A 22,547-nucleotide genomic window follows, 5' to 3' on the forward strand; every position below is an offset into this window, starting at 1 on the left:
GAACGCCAGAACACTGGTAGAACATGCAGACATTTTTCTCTCTCTCTCTCTCTCTCTCTCTCTCTCTCTCTCTTCTTCTCTCTCTCTCTCTTCTCTCTCTCTCTCTCTCTTCTCTCTCTCTCTCGCAGAGGAAGAATATTGAAGAATGGCTGTGTCACGATTTTTAAAACCCTTCTGGGCCTCTTCTTCTCTCATGATCTCTCTCAAACAATTCTCTTGGATTCGTATGGTTCCTTTGAAGCCTCTTCCAGTTGTTCTGCTCCCTTTTGTCAGAATGTACCCGGTCCAAATGCAGAGCAGCGGATCTGAGAGAGAGTGCAGAGCAGATTAAAAAGGCACTCAGTGGTAAGGGTGGATTTCTTTGGGGATTCAAAGTTTAGCTTGAACTGATCTCTAAGAATATTGCTCCCTGTGTTAACAGGACAGTCAGTCAGTCAGTCAGTCAATGAGCAAGTCAGTCAGTCAGACAGCCTTATGGCCCCTTGGTGGCTGACTGAAAGGATAACGTCCTCCTCTCTAAACCTATCATCTACATAGACAGGAACTGACACGTGTCCTTTTCTCTCATATTGTGTTGCCCGCAGAGTTCGTGGGTTTAAGAGGAATTAATGATGTTTTTTGGTGGGAGGAATCGAGAGTTTGAGAAATTGAGGGGTAGAGAAGAAGAGCAAGAAAGAGTGGAAATGGTGGTCTGTTATCAAAGCCCCAGTGCATCCAGGTTTCTTAAGGCTTTTGTTAGTGTTCTATCATCATCGCGTGGCCCCAGTCTGGCCCACTCAAAGCTTATGAATGGTTTATGAAGCTAATATGTCATGTTCCTGACAGGTCTCTGTGTTGTGCTGTGACCTGACTGTACACCAGGTGTCCCAGTATCATTAACACCACAGAACCCAGACAGGACCAGAGCTGGGTGAGAGACTGTTCTCTTTAATAGTGGCCATGTGAAATGCAACACTTCCTGCAACCTTAGTGATATCATAGTTCACACACCACACACACACACCCGCCTCACCCTACCACTCCCTCTCTGTTTTTGTGGGTACATTAAGTCATGTTTTATGTGTATAAAGGGGGGAGGAACACAGTGGAACACAGGCAAATGTCATGTGAGTCACAGCGCCGACTTTGTTGATAAGTGTGAAAAAAGGACTGCAGGGATCTATCTGGCTGAGAGTGGGTCCAGAATGGAAACATACAGTGCATTCGGAAAGTATTCAGACCCCTTCCCTTTTCCCACATTTTGTTACATTACAGTCTTATTCTAAAAGGGATTAAATAAAACATTTTCCTCATCAATTTACACACAGTACAACATAATGACAAAGCAAAAACAGGTTTTAGAGTTTTTTGCAAATTTATTATAAGTTAAAAACAGAAATACCTTATATGCATAAGTATTCAGACCCTTTGCTATGAGACTCGAAATTGAGCTCAGGTGCATCCTGTTTCCATTGATCATCCTTAAGATGTTTCTACAACTTGATTGGAGTCCACCTCTGGTAAATTCGGAATTTGTATCTGTCTATATAAGCTCCGATAGTTGACGGAGAAAAAACCAAGCCATGATGTCAAAGGAATTGTCCGTAGCGATCTGAGACAGGATTGTATCGAGGCACAGATCTGGGGAAGGGTACCAAAAAATGTCTGCAGCATTGAAGGTCCCCAAGAACGCAGTGGACTGCATCATTCTTAAACTGAAGAAGTTTGGAACCACCAAGACTCTTCCGAGAGCTGGCCATCTGGCCAAACTGAGCAATCCGGGGAGAAGGGCCTTTGTCTGGGAGGTGACCGAGAAACCAATGGTCACTCTAACAGAGCTCCAGAGTTCCACTGTGGAGATGGGAAAACCTTCCAGAAGGACAACCATCTCTGCAGCACTCCACCAATCAGGCCTTTATGGCCAGATGGAATCCCCTCCTCAGTAAAAGGCACATGACAGCCCACTTGGAGTTTGCCAAAAGGCACCTAAGGACTCTCAGACCATGAGAAACAAGATTCTCTGGTCTAACGAAAGCAAGATTGAACTCTTTGAGCGATTGAGCGTCACATCTGGAGGAAACCAGGCACCATCCCTACTGTGAAGCATGGTGGTGGCAGCATCATGCTGTGGGGATCTTTTTCAGTGGCAGGGACTGGGAGAAGTCAGGATCGAGGCAAAGATGAACGGAGCAAAGTACAGAGAGATCCTTGATAAAAACCTGCTCCAGAGCACTCAGGACCTCAGACTGGAGGTTCACCTTCCAACAGGACAACAACCCTAAGCACACAGCCAACACAACACAGGAGTGGCTTCGGGACAAGTCTCTGAATGGCCCTGAGTGGCCCAGCCAGAGCCCGCACTTTAACCCCATCGAACATCTCTGGAAAAAACTGAAAATAGCTGTGCAGTGATGCTCCCCATCCAACCTGACCGAGCTTGAGAGGATCTGCAGAGAAGAATGGAAGAAACTCCCCAAATACAGGTGTGCCAAGCTTGTAGTGTCAAACCCAATAAGACTCAAGGTTGTAATCGCTGCCAAAGGTGCTTCAACAAAGTACTGAGTAAAGGGTCGGAATATGTAAATGTCATGTTTGCAAAAATGTCTAAAAACCAGTTTTTGCGTTTTCAGTATGGGGTATTGTGTGTAGATTGATGAGGGGAAAAAACAATTTAATTAATTTTAGAATAAGGTTGTAACGTAAGAAAATGTGGAAGAAGTCAAGGGGTCTGAATACTTTCTGAATGCACTGCATAGTGTCCTACTCCCGCTACACACACTCTCTCCTTCCTGCTTCCCTGGATGGAGGAAGAAATTATTCCAAAGACTGTTATAGTTCTAATCGATGGGAGAAGTGCAAGAATGAACAGTACTTTGCTAAATTGTATGTGTGTGTGCGTGCGTGCGTGCGTGTGCGTGTGCGTGTGTGTGTGTGTGTGCGTGCGTGCATGGGTCTTGTGTGTGTGGGTCTTGTGTGTGTGGGTGTGTCTTGTGTGTGTGGGTGTGTGAGCTTGCGTGCCTGCTTGTGTGTGTGAATGGGTTTGAGTGTGTGTGTGTGTATCTTTCATGTGTTTTTGAGTGTTGTGTCGCCCAGGCCTCGTTGCTGTCAATAAAGCTTACGTCACCTGACATGACATGGATTTGAATCTTGGGTTTGTAGCAGAGAGAGAGAAAAGACTGGGTGACTTCACTCCTTTATGGGTTTTTAATCTCTCTTTCTTTTTTAATTTGGTCTCAGTGGGCCTCCTTCGTTCAGCCCACTGGTTAAACAGAGAGGTGGTTTAGTGTTTCACTGCTCTGCTCCAGTGGCTCCTGCGTTTGGACACTTTCTTTTTCATTTTCATACAGGCGGTGGGTCAGGAGGGAGAGAAGATGGTGGGATTGGGATGTTGGGATTGGGATGTTGGGATTGGGATGTTGGGATTGGGATGGTGGGATTGGCGGTGGTATTGCGGATGGTGGGATTGGGATGGTGGGATTGGGATGGTGGGATTGGGATGTTGGGATTGGGATGGTGGGATTGGGATGGTGGGATTGGGATGTTGGGATGGTGGGATTGGGATGTTGGGATGGTGGGATTGGGATGTTTGTAGCATGGCCAACATAATGTGGCTAGCGGAGGAGACCAAAGGTTACCCTTGTTTCAGTATATTGGTCTGCATTACTAAACAGTCATCATTCTGGTCAGAGAATAATACCATTGACCTCTCACTACATGTTGCTCTTGAGATACCCTACATATTCCACTGAGAAGGAAACAGATGAGCTAATAACTGCTAATAGGAAGCTGAATGTCTTATTTAGGCTGTCAGGTTTGGTTTGAAGGTAGTGTCTGTTTACTTTTTTTGGTTTGTTTAAAAAAGTATCTTTATTTAAGATGTTCACATTTTACTATCATAAATAGTTCAAGTAAATACATAAAAACTTTCACATCAATTCATTTGAGTTCATAATTACGTAACATGATTTAGAAATGTAATTAGGGGGTGGTGCAGGGAGATCTACATCCCGTTTAACTAAGTGGCCAGAGATCAAACATATGTGCCCATGGAAGTTTCTGGAGTTCATCTTATTAATTATTTTTAGTTCCTTTTTGATTTGTTAAAATAAAATATTAAATAGTGTTCAAACCAAAAAGTTATTTTATAGTCATAATGCAGCTTGTCTTCCAAATTTGACTGTTTACCACCATAATTATTTAGTATTCATTTTACCAACGCTAACCATCAAAAGTAGTATGAGTTCCTTAAGAAACGAGAAGACTTGGTGAAGGGTTCCCCCTAGTGAGAGTAATGTAGAATTGCACTTTTCATTCAATCCCATTATTCTTGCAGAAAAGTAGGCATCAATCAACCTGTCACATTGGAGGCTGCTGAGGGGAGGACGGCTCATAATAATGGCTGGAATGGCGCGAATGGAATGGCATCAAACCATGTGTTTCATGTATTTGATACCATTCCACATATTCCACTCCAGCCGTTACCACGAGCCCATCCTCCCCAATTAAGGTGCCGACAACTTCCTGTGCAACCTGAATGTGATTGTCTGTTTTTCTGATGGGCTGTCTCTTCGGTCTCCCTCCTGTCCAGGACATCAATGTGTGCATCCTGGAGAATTACCCAGAATGCTCCAACCCCAGACTCTTCTACATCATCCCATATTTCTGTGGACAGCACCCCCAGTGCAGGTAATAAGACCTGTATTGCAGGGAATCAGGCTCCACATTTGGTAATAGTTACACATTATCCTGACTGGTATTAATATTTTTTTAATACCAGTCAATATTAATGTTTATTAAAGTATTATTGGTTATAATTCCCTCTGGGTTGGTTGATATTTTCCTCTGACTGTGCCTGTTGTTCTGTGTGTTTCAGGGAGCCGGGACAATGGGCACTGGAGAGGGCCAAACAGAACGTTCTAGAGAACTTCCTTATCGTGGGGATCCTAGAGGAGCTGGAAGATGTCCTGCTTCTTCTAGAGAGACTGTTACCTCACTACTTTACTGACGTACTCAACATCTACAAGAGCCCAGGTAGGCCTACACACCAGTGTTTCCACTGAAGTTATTTAACTGCCCTTTGTGCAGGCTATGTAACCATCTACCACGTTGTTGTCCTTAAAAACTGGGGATTTCACTCGCGCAGCACCTGTTTCCACGGTGGTGTTGTAGCCTATACCCATATCAGTGGAGCAACTTTCACTGGGGACAGCTCCACATTCTGAAATAGCATTTTTGTCCCACCCAGTTGTATCATTGGAATGTGCTACAAAATGAGGCAATGGTGTGCTTTAGGACCATGCGGACGCCTCCGAGCGGTCAGGTAGACTGTTTGGAGTGTTTATCCGACTGAATCAAAATAATAACAAATAATTATAGTTATGTCCCCCCCACTTCTGAAACCAAATTCTGCACGTGGACAAATTAGAATGTTTTATCACCACACAAATAAGAGGCCGTGTGCGAGGCTTTATGTCTGCCTCGCCGCTCAAAGAATGGAATTTGAACACAATGCTACACAGCAAGCTCCTGGGTTTTTAAAAACGTTATTATATTGATTTTTTAAAAATCCGACCCGCAATGTAATTGTTCTGAACCACTAGCCGACCCCCAATGTAATTGTTCTGAACCACTAGCCGACCCCCAATGTAATTGTTCTGAACCACTAGCCGACCCCTCAATGGTAATTGTTCTGAACCACTAGCCGACCGACCCAAATGTAATTGTTCTGAACCACTAGCCGACCCCCAATGTAATTGTTCTGAACCACTAGCCGACCCCAATGTAATTGTTTCTGAACCACTAGCCGACCCCCAATGTAATTGTTCTGAACCACTAGCCGACCCGCAATGTAATTGTTCTGAACCACTAGCCGACCCCGCAATGTAATTGTTCTGAACCACTAGCCGACCCCACAATGTAATTGTTCTGAACCACTAGCCGACCCCGCAATGTAATTGTTCTGAACCACTAGCCGACCCCCAATGTAATTGTTCTGAACCACTAGCCGACCCCCAATGTAATTGTTCTGAACACACTAGCCGACCCCCAATGTAATTGTTCTGAACCACTAGCCGACCCCCAATGTAATTGTTCTGAACCACTAGAACGACCCCCATACCCCCAATGTAATTGTTCTGAACCACTAGCCGACCCCCAATGTAATTGTTCTGAACCACTAGCCGACCCCCAATGTAATTGTTCTGAACCACTAGCCGACCTAAGCGTTAAAGAATGTTTTCATTTCATTTCATTATTTGGCTCATTTCTGGAGGTGGAATTTATATTTTAGATGGTGTTTTTTTCCCATTCGTTTTGAAGTAGTGTGTCCTGAGCATCTCTGTCCTGCTACATAGAAATTATCCAGGGTGAGGTCCGCAACCTTTTCCCGCCAATGCTACACATTTTTCCAGAGGAAACACTGGTACATACGCAACCACACCCTGGCATGTACAGTACCGTCAAACGTTTGGACACACATACTCATTCAAGGGTTTTTCTTTATTTTTACTATTTTCTACATTGTAGAATAATAGTGAAGACATCAAAACTATGGAATCATGTAGTAACCCAATGTGTTAAATAAATCTAAATATATTTTATTTGAGATTCTTCAAATAGGCACCCTTTGCCTTGATGACAGCTTTGCACACTCTTGGCATTCTCTCAACCAGCTTCATGTGGTAGTCACCTGGAATGCATTTCAATTAACAGGTGTGCCTTGTTAAAAATTAATTTGTGGTATTTCTTTCCTTCTTATTTCTTTGCGTTTGAGCCAATCAGTTGTTTTGTGACAAGGTGGGGGGGTATACAGAAGATAGCCCAATTTGGTAAAATACCAAGTCCATATTATGGCAAGAACAGCTCAAATAAGCAAAGAGAAACGACAGTCCATCATTACTTTAAGACATGAAGGTCAGTCAATTCAGAAAAGGTCAAAACCATCAAGCGCTATGATGAAACTGGCTCTCATGAGGACTGTCACAGGAAAGGAAGACCCGGTGTTACCTCTGCTGCAGAGGATAAATTCATTAGAGTTACTAACCTCAGAAATTGCAGCCCAAATAAATGCTTCACAGAGTTCAAGTAACAGACACATCTCAACCTCAACTGTTCAGAGGAGACTGCATGAATCAGGCCTTCATGGTTGAATTGCTGTAAAGAAACCACTACTAAAGGACACCAATAAGAAGAGACTTGCTTGGGCCAAGAAACACGAGCAATGGACATTAGATCGGTGGAAATCTGTCCTTTGGTCTGATTTGTCCAAATTTTTTTGTTTTGGTTCTAACCGTTGTGCCTTTGTGAGACACAGAGTAGGTGAACGGATGATCTCTGCATGTGTGGTTCCCACCGTGAAGCATGGAGGAGGTGTGATGGTGTGGGGGTGCTTTGCTGGTGACACTTTCAGTGATTTATTTAGAATTCAAGGCACACTTTTTATTGAAATATATTGAATTTTGTGTGTGTTTTTTTTACCCCTTTTTCTTCCCAATTTCATGGTATCCAATTGGTAGTTATAGTCCTGTCCCATCGCTGCAACTACTGTATGTAGTCGGGAGAGGCAAAGGTTGAGAGCCGTGTGTTCTCCGAAACACAACCCAGCCAAGCCGCACTGTTTCTTGACACAACGCCCGCTTAACCCGGAAGCCAGCCACACCAATGTGTCGGAAAAAACACAGTACACCTGGCGACCGTGTTAGCGTGCATTGCTCCCGGCCCGCAAAAGGAGTCGCTAGTGCGCGATGGGACAGGAACATCCCTGCCGGCCAAACCCGGACGACGCTGGGCCAATTGTGCGCCGCCCCATGGGTCTCCCAGTCGCGGCCGGCTGCGACAGAGTCTGGACTCGAACCAGGTTCTCTAGTGGCACAGCCTTAGACCACTGCACCACTCGGGAGGCTCAAGGCACACTTAATCAACATGGCTACCACAACATTCTGCAGTGATACGCTATCCCATCTGGTTTGCGCTCAGTGGGACTATCATTTGTTTTTCAAGAGCACATTGACCCAACACACCTCTAGGCTGTGTAAGGGCTATTTGACCAAGAAGGAGAGTGATGGAGTGCTGCATCAGATGACCTGGCCTAGACAATCCCCCGACCTCAACCAAATTGAGATGGTTTGGGATGAGTTGGACTGCAAAGTGAAGGAAAAGCAGCCAACAAGTGCTCAGCATATGTGGAAACTCCTTCAAGACTGTTGGAAAAGCATTCCAGGTGAAGCTGGTTGAGAGAATGCCAAGAGTATGGCAAGAGTGTGCAAAGCTGTCATCAAGGCAAAGGGTGACTACTTTGAAGAATCTAAAATATTTGAGCTGTTCTTGCCATAATATGGACTTGGTCATTTACCAAATAGGGCTATCTTCTGTATACCGCCCCACCATCACAACACAACTGATTGGATCAAACACATTAAGAAGGAAAGAAATTCCACAAATGAACTTTTAAGAAGGCACACCTGTTAATTGAAATACATTCCAGGTGACTACCTCATGAAGCTGGTTAAGAGAATGCCAATAGTGTGCAAAGCTGTCATTAAGGCAAAGGGAGGCTATTTGAAGAATCTCAAATACAATGTAGGTTTTGATTTGTTTAACACTTTTTTGGTTACTACATGATTCAATCAAATGTATTTATAAAACCCTTCTTACATCAGCTGATGTCACAAAGTGCTGTACAGAAACCCAGCCTAAAACCCCAAACAGCAAGCAATGCAGGTGTAGAAGCACGGTGGCTAGGAAAAACTCCCTAGAAAGGCCGGAACCTAGGAAGAAACCTAGTGTTAGTGTTATTTCATAGTTTTGATGTCTTCTCTATTGTTCTACAATATAGAAAATAGTAAAAAATAAAGAAAACCCTTGAATGAGTAGGCGTGTCCAAACTTTTGACTGGTACTGTATATGCCTGTTACACTGCATTGAAATGATTCACCTTTTGAAGGAATATTTCACTCCAATAACAAACTTTGTCAGAAGTTTATTTTCATACCTCAAAAGTGGTCTACAGTAGGCCTAACTCTCCTTTTGATGGATGACAATATGTATTTTCTTCACATTTTAACCATACATTAATAACTTCCTGGTCTGTTTCTCTGTCTCCGCAGACTACAGGAAGATGGGGAACATGACTGGTACGGTGCGTAAACACACGCCCACTCTGGAGGCCCTTCAGGTTCTGTACCACCGCATGCGCTACGAGTACGACTTCTACAACTTCATCCGAGACCAGTTCCACTTGATGAAGAAGAAGATTGGCCTCAAGTCGGTCTCCCGACCACCTTCCCACCAGGCCTCCTTCCTAAGAGACCTCTCCCTCCAAACCCCAGAGCCCCTGGATGAAGACGAGGAGCTGGAGACCGACCTGGAGGACGCCAACAGCTGGTTGGTCCAGCCCTGACCAATGCCGTGGTGACTGAGGACTTTACTTGCGTCTGGTTGGCTGGAGGTGGCATGATAAAGGGGCGGGGGATGTGCCCTGTCTGTCAGCATTCCCAGGAGGACGATTGGTTGGGGGTGTGTGGATCCTGATGCCTGTGTTTTTACGGGCTACATATTCCGTTCATCTCGGACTCTCTACTCATTGCTGAGAACCTTAGGAGTGGGCTCTGACTCTCTGCTACCACTGAGGACCTTGGGAGTGGGCTCGGACTCTCTGCTCACCGCTGAGGACCTTGGGAGTGGGCTCGGACTCTCTGCTCACCGCTGAGGACCTTGGGAGTGGACTCGGACTCTCTGCTCACCGCTGAGGACCTTGGGAGTGGGCTCGGACTCTGCTCACCGCTGAGGACCTTGGGAGTGGACTCGGACTCTCTGCTCACCGCTGAGGACCTTGGGAGTGGGCTCGGACTCTCTGCTCACCGCTGAGGACCTTCGTTGTGGGTGGATGGATGGATGGACGAACCGCTATATTTAAAGATTGACTAGAATAATGGGTGCGGGTTTACTTTAAAAAGCTCACTTTGCTTGTTTTATTTTTGTTTTGTTGGTTTGAGGGCGTCCTGTTTGGGGTATCTCCAGGTGAGATAAGACAAAAGGGATTTGGACCTATGAACTCATTAAGAAACATTTTACATGTTGAGGGGAGGGCTGCATCTCAGGATCAGGAAAAATTCAAAGACACCAACATAGGTGCAGGGATGATGGGGGGGGAGGAGCGTGTTGAGGTGTGAGAGAGCAGGGACGAGACGGGGATGAAATTGTAGGGGTTGTGTGTAACAGGTCTACTTTTAGTGCTTGACCACTCCGTCTCTCCCTGTCTCTCCCAGCCTCCTTTTCTCTCCCTTTCTTTTCCCCTTATTTTCTCTCTCTCCCTCACACTCTGCCTGTTTTAAGGGCCCTTGTTTTCAAAGTGTGATTCAAAGTGCCAAACCGTCAAATGGTGTGTCATAGTCATAAACTTCTCTAAGTGCCAAACCTAACCAAGTGGGGTCAGACACCTTCTGTTCCTAGAAACCCTGTTTGGGAGGATCCTCTGATCACAGTGGGAGTGGGAGTGGGGGGCCCAAATGTGATAGTGTCTATGCATGACAGAATCAGTTTACTTTGTTTAATAGATGTCGATATGATGAAAGGGTCAAATGGCAGGAAGAGCACTCAACTATGAATTCAAAGAATTCCAACTGTGTGTCTACGATTGGATTTGACAACAACATTTGTCAAACTGAAAATGTATGAAGAAAGGTTGAATATTTTGGTACATAACTTGGGAAATATTAAGAAATGTATGATGTTGATTGGTGAAAATGTATGTTTTTCCTCAAATGTTGACATCTCCATTGGAATAGAAAATATGATGTTTGACTTCCTTCAACAACAACAAAAAATCGAATAAAAATATTATTTCAAAGATAAAGCTGAAGGCTTTAATCAAACGCTTTACCTGAACTCACCAAATGAAATGACAATGTGTTCACAGTCTGCACTTAGTCTTATTTGAGGATGTTCAACCTCGGCTTGTTGGTTACTGTAATGTCTAAATCCACACCTTTGTTTCTTAACTCTCCCCTGACTCTCAGTATTTCATAGAGCAGCCATGGTGTTGCACTTTGGCCATTTACTGATAACTCAACACCCAGAGAAGAAAATGGCCACAACCACCTATTACCTGGCAGTCATACCTATATTTGTGGTTTAAATATATTGGCACCCTCACTATTTCTTCTAAAACAAGTAGATTTGGAAAAAAAATATTAACGTGTATCTGTTTGATTTACAACTGCACAGGACCAAGAAGAAAGAAACAATCCAAACTGAAATTAAGATTTTTCACTTCAAAGTCAAAAAGGGTCTTGACTAAGTTATTCACAATTCAAATGAATTTGGTTCTAATTCTGGTTTACTGTGCAATGTATCTCACCTGTGGAAAGTTCCAGGTGCCTACAGGGTAAAAAGAGCAATTCAACCAGTTTTAAATGCTCCATTGCACGCAATTAAAAAAGGGCAAGGGTGCCAATATATTTGACCACATCTGTAAGCCATAGTCATTGTACTGTCATTGCCTTCAGCGTGGATTTTCTTTTTGACATTTTAATTTATTATTATGTATCCATTTTCATTCCAGAAAGGATTCTCAGGAAAAAAGGTTTCTTACAACGTTGAAATAAGTTGTACTATCAAGCTATTCATAATATCTAAAGATGAGTAAAATATCCCCAATAAAATGATATGAACATCTTAAAGAAATGGTTGAACTGTTTTACAATAAATGGAATCCATTCATTTCAATCTCCTCAGACAGTCTTCTAAATAAAAACCTAACAATTGCAGTTGCTGTCTGTGCTTCCTCACAATTATTTTTTATACAATAAACCAGTGCATGCCTATTGTTTTCCAATCCTAGAGGATACATGAATTGTACATTTACCCACCTAGCTCTGAATCCATGAAATAAATGCAGTCTGTTATGTGCTAACAACCTGATAAACAAGTACTAGGTTATTCATGTGTAAGTGCTGTTCCAGTTCCACCTGATGAACAAGAACATTGGCCTCAAGTGTCTCCCGACCCCCTGGACACCAGGCCTCCTTCCTAAGAGAGAAAGCCCCAGTTCACAACACCCCAGAGACCCAGGAAGAGGACAACCAAGACCAAAACAGCTGGTTTGTTAGCAAAGAAATAGATCATTCAGCCATTGAGCAATGATCAAATCTGTCTGGAAGGGAATGTTTGTGTCAGAACACTATCAGTTTCCATTGAGACTGACTGGTGATAACAGCCATTGTCGCCGTTGTGGAGTTGGAAGCTTCCTCCTCCACCAGACTCATTTGGGGAAAAGTCTGACCTCCACCCGCTCCTCTGTCCTCTCTCCTACGTGACCCGGAAACCGATAAGTGGTCGAAGGGATGTCCATTCGTTTAATAGGCGAATGGAAGCATGTCCTCCCCTCCTCGATAGCCACCTTTCATTGAGGATAGTCATGTGTATCCTACCGGAGTCCTTCACGGAAGAGTTTTCAAACCCCCTTTGAATCAGCTTTTGTTTTGTCGGAGGAGGAAAGCATGCTCACATTTAAAATGAATATGCTACTTATCATTGTATCTATAAAATGTGTTACGAACTGGCTCGTAGCCTTTAGCAAAGAGGGAGACAATGCGGAGATAAGGAAATAAGAAACGTACAGTACCGGTCAAAAGTTTGGACACCTACTCATTCAAGAGTTTTTCTTTATTGTTACTATTTTATATATTGTAGAATAATAATGAAGACATCAAAACTATGAAATAACACATATGGAATCATGTAGTAACCAAAAAATCCAAATATATTTTATATTCTTAATTCAAAAGGCACTCGCACATCTGAGCAATCTTTTTTGCAGGTACATGGTAACAGTTGAACAAGATGAAGGAAAAAGGAAACCGCACACTGCTCTTGATAGTATCACTGATCTTTAAAGAGCTTATGTATCGCACTCACAACCTTCGTCAGACCTTTTGTTTTTGAGTTTGAGTTTTTTTAAATTAGCACCCTTATGTAGACCTAGCCCCACCCACATCCGTTCTACGCATCGAAAGGGGTTGGAGGCGAAGGAAAAAACAAATAATAAGTGCTACCAAATATAACAATATGGATTTCATAAATATTAGAATAGAGTGTGTGCATAAAACGTATTAAACACGTCTGTAAAACCACAATGAGGACATAACTTGCTCCGTATGTCTTTCATTAATCATTGGGTACATCGTACGAAAAACATCAGAGTAATCTTAAATAGGGGCATAATTCATGTTCAAATTCACAACATAACATACATAGGCATTTCATCATTAAGTCCTTTAGGAAATGTCTGGAGGGTGAAAATCCAAAAACATTCTCTTTTACTCAGAGTATTATTAATATCACCAAAATCTGAAGGTAGAAATGTCATGCTTTAGGTCATTAAAATGTACTGCGACTGGGTAATCCCTGTCGTTTCTCCTGATTGGACGTTTATGTTGACTGATTCTCTGTTTGAGAGAGCGGGTGGTTTTACCGACATAACAGAGCCCACATGGACATTTAATAATGTAAATAACATGGGTGGTGGAGCACGTAATAATGTCATTTATTTGGAACCGTTTTCCTGTGTGTGGGTGGCAGAAATATTCACACTTCATCATATTGTTGCACAGTGCGCATCCTCTGCATTTATAGCTAACATTTGGAAGAGGGCGAAAAGGGCCTGGCTGATTTTCTTTTGTGGCTGGCAGTTAGCATGAACCAATTTATCGCGTAAATTGCGACCCCTCCTATACACAATAAGTGCCAGTGTTTCTTGACCGCATCTCCCACTTTTCGCGAGTTCAGCGTATATGTGGTTGTAAACATTACGGAGTGTTCTTTAGCTTTAGCGGGTCTTTTTTGTAGCAGTTCATCTCGTGTTTTTCCCAATGCCAAATTAAGAGCTTCATCCACACATGGTGGCGAATAGCCTCTTCTTAGAAACTTAATGCGCATCTCCAATGCTTTTTCTAGATAATCCTATGTGGAGTGGCAGTCTGAAAAACTGGCTTCTTGGAAGTCCTCTTTTTAATGGCGCAGGATGGAAGCTGTCCCCTGTAATAGAGTATTTCTGTCCGTTTCTTTTCTATACAGAGTTGTAAACAGGGTTCCATTTGATTTCTCAATCCACATATCGAGGTAATGAACACGCTGAGCGTCACATTCAATAGTGCATTTGAGATTGGGGTCAATGTCATTGAGTAGTGCCATAAAATCTGACAGCTCTTTTTCCGTTCCTTCCCATATGCAAAAAATGTCGTCAATATATCGATACCACTTCAGGACTTTATTCAAAAATGGATTTTCGTTTTCATTATTAACAAAACGTTCTTCAAAAATACCCACATAAAAGTTAGCATAGCTCGGAGCAAATGTAGAGCCCATCGATGTTCCATTCGTTTGGAGGGAGTATTCATCATCAAACCTGAAATAGTTATACGTCAAAACATATTCAGCCAACTCTAGAATAAAGTTTGTTGGTGGATATTCGTTAGTATCTCTGTCTCCCAAATAGTGAGCTAGGGCTGCCTGCCCCCCACATGGGGAATGCTGGTATATATAGACTCTCGAAATCTAATGTGACCAAAATACAGTCTTCTGTTAAACCCGTTATTGATGAGATCTTGTTTATGAAGTCTATAGAGTCTTATACATATAATGGCAATGCTTGCACATGAGTTTTAATAAAAGAGTCTACAAAGTTCGACAACGGCTCTAGCATTGAGTCTATTCCTGCAACCACTGGTCTGCCTGGATAGTTGCCTTGTTGTGTTTTAGGTTTGTGTAATTTCGGTCGAATGTACAGGCATGGACGTATGGCACATTTGCAGCAAAGATAATCATATTCAGGTTTTGAGATAAGGTGGTTTAATAGGGCTCCAGATTAGAGCACATTTCCCTTTGGAACACCTGTGTAGGAACAGCACTCCGTTTCTATAGAAACGTTCATTGCTGAGTTGTCTCTGAATTTCTTCTTTATATTTTTCATAGTCTAAAACAACCACAACACCCCCCTTGTCTGCAGGTTTTATAACCAAAGATGAATCTTTCATTAATTAAAATTCTGGTGAGATTCTTCTGAATGTGGTTTGTTTGTCTCGTATATACTGACATGGCTTCTTGTTCGACTAACCTACAATAGATATTAATTGAGGAGTTGTTAACCATGGGACAGAATTACCTTTTGGGCTTAAAATGGGTACCAGTTCTTTGATGTGTTTCTAGGCCCGAAACAGTGTTTTGCGAAAACACATGCTTAAATGTAATCTTACGAAATAATTTAAACAGATCTACTTTCGTATTGAATGGTTTATCTGTACATGTAGGTACAAAAGAGAGGCCTTTAGATAAGACTGAGATTTGCGCGTCAGTAAATTCATTTTTTGGAGAGGTTAATTACCGTGTCCTGCTGTAGCCCCGTGTCCACGGCCTGTATTCCTGGTCCCCTCTCCGACCGCTTGCCTCTTCTACATCCTTTATTTTCTTTCGTGGAGCCTTGTGTTGCTTCCGGGCTAAAAAGAACCCGACTGTGTGCCATGGTAGCTGGAGTAGCTGTCTGTAGGAAATTCGCTCTCATTGGAGAGAAACGACAGGGATTACCCAGTCGCAGTACATATTAATGACCTAAAGCATGACATTTCTACCTTCAGATTTTGTGGCATAGAGAAAGTTAAGATATCAGACAGGGGAGGCGATATTAATAATACTCTGAGTAAAAGAGAATGTTTTTGGATTTTCACCCTCCAGACATTATTTCCTAAAGGACTTAATGATGAAATGCCTATGTATGTTATGTTGTGAATTTGAACATGAATTATGTCCCTATTTAAGATTACTCTGATGTTTTTCGTACGATGTACCCAATGAAAGACATTAATGAAAGACATACGGAGCAAGTTATGTCCTCTGTGGTTTTACCGACGTGTTTAATACGTTTAGCACAAACGTATTATTAGTTTTTTCCTTCGCCTCCAACCCCTTTCGATGCGTGGAACGGATGTGGGTGGGGCTAGGTCTATAAGGGTGAGAAGAAAAAAAAAATGACTCACAAAAACTCTGACGAAGGTCGTGAGGCCGATACGTAAGCTTATTAAAGATCAGTGATACTATCAAGAGCAGTTTGCGGTTTCCTTTTTCCTTCATATTTTATATTCTTCAAATAGCCACCCTTTGCTTTGATGACAGGTTTACACACTCTTGTCATTCTCTCAACCAGCTTCATGAATTTAAGTCCTGTGTGAATGCTCTCTCTAATTCTCTCTTTCTCTCTTTCTCTCTTTCTTTCTCTCTCTCGGAGGACCTGAGCCCTAGGACCATGCCTCAGGACTACCTGGCTAGATGACTCCTTGCTGTCCCCAGTCCACCTGGTCGTGCTGGTGCTCCAGTTTCAACTGTTCTGCCTGCGGTTATGGAACCCTGACCTGTTCACCGGACATCCTACCTTGTCCCAGACCTGCTGTTTTCAAATCTCTAGAGACAGCAGGAGCGGTAGAGATACTCTTAATGATCGGCTATGAAAAGCCAACTGACATTTACTCCTGAGGTGCTGACTTGCTGCACCCTCGACAACTACTGTGATTATTATTATTTGACCATGCTGGTAATTTATGAACATTTGAACATCTTGGCTATGTTCTGTTATAATCTCCACTCGGCACAGCCAGAAGAGGACTGGCCACCCCTCATAGCCTGGTTCCTCTCTAGGTTTCTTCCTAGGTTTTGGCCTTTCTAGGGAGTTTTTCCTAGTCACCGTGCTTCTACACCTGCATTGCTTGCTGTTTGGGGTTTTAGGCTGGGTTTCTGTACAGCACTTTGAGATATCAGCTGATGTAAGAAGGGCTATATAAATACATTTGATTTGATTTGATGAGGTAGTCACCTGGAATGTATTTCATTTAACAGGTGTGCCTTCTTAAAAGTTAATTTGTGGAATTTATTTCCTTCTTAATGCGTTTGAGCCAATCAGTTGTGTTGTGACAAGGTGGGGGGATATACAGAAGATAGCTTTATTTGGTAAAAGACCAAGTCCATATTATGGCAAGAACAGCTCAAATAAGCAAAGAGAAACGACAGTCCATCATTGTGAATCTCTTGGGAGCCCTGACAACTACTGTTATGGTCAGTAGATGAGATTGGCTGGACGTGGTGCGAGGAAGAGGTGTTTGCATTACATTCACAGGAGGAAGATTAGCTATCGGTTTGTGGACTGGATCCCAATGCTCCAGGGATAATTAAGAGACATGGATAAAGGGATGGGGGGAGGGAGAGTAAGGGATTGGTATATTGAGAGGAAAACAAAGAGATGGGTAGGAATGAGGAGAGGTTGTAGGGGCCTACAGACAGTGTACAGTTGCCAAGCTATTCAAGGGGTTGGCCCAGAGAAATTGCATTCTCATCGATGTACTTGAATGTAGCTCCCAAACTGACCAGCAGGTGGTGGTATCTCCATGTCACAGCTTGACTGAGAGGTCACCCAAGTCTTCAACTCTCTCTAGGGCACCTCAGGGAAACTCTGAAGACATTGTCCATATGGAAAAGGAATATGTAGTACAGGGATAATCAGCTAGATTTAACCGCGGGCCAACTTTTACTTTAGCGGATGGTCAGGGGGCTGAAACATAATTACAAATAATCTGTGGACTGCAAATTGACCACAAGTAGCCCAAAGATATATAGTATGTGACTAAAACATAATAATTTCAAACCTTGCTTACTTTTGTATATAATCACATACAGTATTTCAATATCATGTGTGGGAATACTTTGGAACAGATTTCCAAAATGTTAATCACTTGGAGCTGATTTGCTAGTGATTTTACAGTGTTTTATGTCCAACAATTTCGTTTTTATATATAAAATAAATTTTCTCCGAAAACTTGGGGTGCCAAAACATGCTGGCCACAAAATTCATGCTTTAAAAATTGCACTTTGCATTTTAGTAGAAAACAATCACAGTAAGGTACTTAATTATTACCCAGAAATGGTTTGATATTGAGATAAAAATGGCTGCATTGGACCTTTAACATGGCATAAGTCTTGGCAAAATGTGTAGAATTGAAGGAAATTAGCTTTAAACATGCCAAAGTTTCTCTCCACCCCGTGGCAAAATGGGTAGAAATGCAAGAAATGTTTCTCTTTGCCCCAAAATGAGTAGAATATGAATTTGAAAATTGCTAAACTTCTCTCGTCCCATGGCAAATGGTGTAGAATTACAGAAAGCTTGCTTTACAGCTACATTTTCTCTACTCCTCTTGCAAAATGTGTAGTGGCAGGAAATTAACCTTAAACTGTCAGACATGGGACCAAACTTTTCCTGTTACTGGGTTAGCAGAATAACTATTTTAGGTACACCTGTGTGCATGTGTGCATGTTTGTGTCCGTGTGTTCATGGGTGTGTGTGCATGTGTGTGTGTTCATGGGTGTGTGTGCATGTGTGTGTGTTCATGGGTGTGTGCGTGTTTGTGTCCGTGTGTTCATGGGTGTGTGCATGTGTGTATCAGTAGGCTGTAGATCAAACTGCTAGCCTGACTTCAGTATGTCTGTTGCTGCTATTTCTGTTACATACTCCTGCTCACACATTTCTCTCTCTCCCTCTCCTGCCGGGGCAGAAAAGTTACTCAGAAAAGTTGACAATTTATTTCAACGGTCTATAATAAATTATAAAATGTGTTAATGGTTAATTACTCCCACATTTATAAACAATTTACTAAATAGTCTTTCCCAGTCACTAATCTAAAGGGAGCACTATTTATGCTTTATAAATGCTTTGTAAATGTTTTGGCGTTTAGTTTAGTTTATTAATTCGACCATTTTAAAAAACAACCACACATAAAACTTAAAAGCCATACATGCACATGAATAAAATCATCGAGGAAAACACACAATAAAGTCTGGGACTTATTTCCATTGTGGTCCTCTTGAGACAAGATGGCTATACAAGATCGAACACAGTATGGCAGTGAAATAATAAAACAAAAACATAAAAGAAGAACATCTATCTCATCATTCCAGTTACATCATAGAGGTTATTCATATGGGCACAGAGGACATCAAACATATTTTTACTTTATTTTTAAAGCTGTCCAGAGAGGACATTGTTTTTATAGGCAGAGGCAACTCATTCCATTCTGAGGCTCCAGTATACAAGAAAGTACCTTTCCCAGCATTACTCCTGAACCTGTATAAGCACACATCAGCAACACCTGATCTGGTGCTGTGATTGTGTGCATCCCTAACACGAGCAAAGTAATCACTTAAATATCTGGGCGCAGGACCATAAATACTCCTGTAAACCAAACCTAGTCTAATCTGGGACACCCTAGCCTCAACAGGCAGCCAGTTTAGTTCCTGAAAGCAGCTCCTGCCTATGTGAGTACGTGGACTCACCTTCAATACTACCCTGATCAACTTATTCTGGGCTATCTGGAGCTTCCCCTTCATAAGTTTAGATAAGCCCCCAAACCAGGAAGTACTAGCATAGTCAAAATGGCATTGAATGAGGCCAGTAGCCTTATCAAGCAGCTTGGACTTTCTAGCCAAAAACTTAATCCTGGCATTAACCTTCCCTAGTACCTTATTGGCCATGCTCACACCTCCCAAGCTTCCATCAAGGATACATCCCAAGTAGCTAACATAGGTTTTAGTAGTCGGCACCTCACCCCCTAACTCCACTCTGATTTCAGACAACCTATACAATTTAGGTCTGGATCCCAAAATACTTGCTTCAGTTTTCCCTAAGTGCAGAGATAACTTATTATCTCCAAGCCATTTGCTAATGTTAGTAAGCTCTGTGCTAAGTATGCTCTCCAACATAGTTTTACTTTTGTGAGACACCAGAAGTGTAGAGTAATCCTCATAAAGAAAAAGACGGCAAGAACAAGCATCTTTCATATCATTAATATACAATAAAAACAGCAGGCGTGTCCAGTGGTAGACATTCCAGCAGTACCTCATGATCCTTAAAGGGATAGTTCACCTAAATTACAAATGACACATTGGTTTCCTTACGCTGTAAGCAGTCTATAGACTGTGTTCCTTTGGACAAAAAAAAATGTTCGCTATGAAATGCTAAAATGTACAATAGAGTATTGCTTAAGAATGATTTTAAAGCCTATATTTCGATCCTGGGGTTCATCCTCACATAGTTAGTCAAAAACATCATGGTACCCCTTTCCTGCAGTCAAATGACCTAGTATCCTCATGGGTGGAATGTTACTTAATAAACATTATCTAAAGAAACCCACTGAAAATCTGGTGTTTCTATGTCAAACGGTTTTGTTATATTTCAGTCTTCTGCAATGTATATAAAGTGTAATATTGGGATTCAAAATCCAAATTGAATACATTTCAACTCTGTATCTGACATGGTACAGGTGTCTTTTTATTAAGTCCACAACCATGTGTGTGAGGTGTATACTTTTGTTTGAAAGTATATTTGTTTAAGACTACCAAAAAACACTCTGTGTGACATTCATTTAGCCCACTGCAGTAAAAGGTTAAAAGAGTAAGAATGTTTTTTTTAAAAGCATTAACAAAATTCATTGTTTGTTATATAAACTACAGAAATGTCTTTCTTCATTTCATCTAGCACCTATACTTCCAACACAGAGAAGTCTATTTGATACATTTCTGGATGGCAGACTAGAATGTAGCTTGCTTAATTTACAGTCACATGCACACACACACACACACACACGATTCAATCCGTAAGCCTGAAGATCAGAGCTGTAGCGCGACTGAAATTTAAAGGTCATTTTTGATTGAGTTACTATGAATGCAGTCTACGTGAACGCTGGAACATTGCCTTTAAATTTCTGTTGCGCTGTAGTGCGGGTCTTCAGCTATACGGACTGAATCAATCCCTTACTATTTTTAGGTAGTCCATCACATCCCAACACGCACAAACAAGCATATGCACATGTTTGCACACATGTGCACGCACGTGCACACGCACACGCACACACACACACACAGGGCCTCGTATATACCTGGTGGTAACATGCGTCCTTTGTCCTGAGCTTGTTCTGATTGTGCCCATATTGAAGCCATTGCATCTACACATGGTAGTAAAATGTGTAGCCTATCTTTCCACTGTGTCCCACTGTTCCAACTTGTAAACAAGGCAGCACAGGATGTTTGTTAATGCGACTACATGCAGCCAGTGGCAATATCCGCTTTAGGCATAATACCAGAGATATTGGAGAAAGGAGGAGAAAGCAATCCCATTGGTCAATGAATGGAGGAACGTATAATGCCCTACCCAGCATACTGTTGACCAATCGCATTAATGTTGTTGCACCAAGCAGCTGCTAAGCTAATCGTCACAAAATTCCTTCCCAGTCAGGGTATGAGCCGAGAAACGTGCCTATTTTCCTCGAAGGTACGTAATGTCACGATGCCAAAGCTATACAATATTACAGAAGTTAATTCTCAGATAAAAGATTTGAATGTTGTACTTCTTGTTGTACTTCATGCTAATGTTTTTGAGCAAGTGCCCAAATGACTCCGATTCACTGCTTGAAGGAAAGCTCTCGTTGCTTCCCATCTTCTCAAAAGTATCTCTGATAATGCCTGGAGCAACTTGTGGATTTGACAGCAATAACACAGTTCCACCTCTGATACCGCCGTTGGCTAAAGCGGATCTAATTGAATCAAGCCCTACATCACAGTCTCAGTAAGTGAAATATCACATTTCACATGCACAAACACACATGCACACTCTCTCTTGATCTCTTGCGCACACACACAGCGCACACAGCGCACACAGCGCACACAGCACACACAGCACACACAGCACACACAGCACACACAGCACACACAGCACACACAGCACACACAGCACACACAGCACACACAGCACTTAAGATTGTCTCGCTATGTGTGAATTCATTGGTTGATGTGATTGGAAGGCACACATTACAATGTCAATGCCGATCATGAGGCTCATTTTCATGTGGCTCTCATCAGGAGACTAAGATGTGATGAATAAACTTCACTACTGTCTCTATGTAAACAGCTGCAGCCAAAGCACTCAGAGGTTGGCTGGCTCAACCAGAGGATACCAACTCTGAAATGGGTCACTTTGCAGAACAAAATGTCAAAAAATACTTTATTATAAAAAGTCCTACTTGTTCTAATTTAGATGTTGTTGGTTTTTGTTGGTTTCTTGGCACCGTTTACAGTAGTCAGAGTCAGTCTCTCCCTCTCCCCCTCCCTCCCTCCCCCCTCCCTCTCTCTGTATTCGTGGACCACTCCTTCTCTCTGGTTGGTGGAGAGGTGTCACTCAAGGCTTGACATCCAGCTAGTTGCTCTGGTTCAAGTTCATCTCCATCCCTTCCTCAGGGTCTTTCTTGCCCACCTCAGGGTTCTTCTTCCTGCCTAGAGCCTCAGCTTCCTCCATGGTGCTGGTCAGGGGCTCACCCAGCGTCTCTGGTAACCACAGGGTCAGAACACCTATTATAAATGCCAGGATCCCCACAATCAGCTATGGGAGAGGAAAGACAGGAGAAAAGGAAATTGAGTTAGTGGAAGAAGAAAAATGTGTAAGGGTATGTTATCATAATCAGAATATATGCTCTACCTGTATATAT

At 42.4% G+C, this 22,547-nt stretch overlaps 2 protein-coding genes across 2 annotated transcripts in view; one reads left to right on the top strand and one right to left on the bottom strand.

Annotated features, from left to right (window-relative positions):
* The window catches only part of LOC112070222 (uronyl 2-sulfotransferase), a 40,558-nt gene extending 28,814 nt beyond the window's left edge, over positions 1 to 11,744 (top strand). The window contains exons 6-8 of the mRNA XM_024137643.1: positions 4,568 to 4,665; positions 4,853 to 5,010; positions 9,084 to 11,744. Of these exons, the coding sequence (XP_023993411.1) occupies positions 4,568 to 4,665; positions 4,853 to 5,010; positions 9,084 to 9,376 (549 nt within the window). The 3' untranslated portion in view covers positions 9,377 to 11,744. The remainder of the gene's footprint in view (positions 1 to 4,567; positions 4,666 to 4,852; positions 5,011 to 9,083) is intronic.
* Positions 11,745 to 16,940: 5,196 nt separating this feature from the next.
* The window catches only part of LOC112070223 (solute carrier family 22 member 16-like), a 35,786-nt gene continuing 30,179 nt past the window's right edge, over positions 16,941 to 22,547 (bottom strand). The window contains exon 8 of the mRNA XM_024137644.2: positions 16,941 to 22,441. Within this exon, the coding sequence (XP_023993412.1) occupies positions 22,259 to 22,441 (183 nt within the window). The 3' untranslated portion in view covers positions 16,941 to 22,258. The remainder of the gene's footprint in view (positions 22,442 to 22,547) is intronic.

This window comes from Salvelinus sp. IW2-2015, unplaced genomic scaffold (assembly GCF_002910315.2).
Source record: "Salvelinus sp. IW2-2015 unplaced genomic scaffold, ASM291031v2 Un_scaffold1264, whole genome shotgun sequence".
NCBI classification, from domain to species: Eukaryota; Metazoa; Chordata; class Actinopteri; order Salmoniformes; family Salmonidae; genus Salvelinus; species Salvelinus sp. IW2-2015.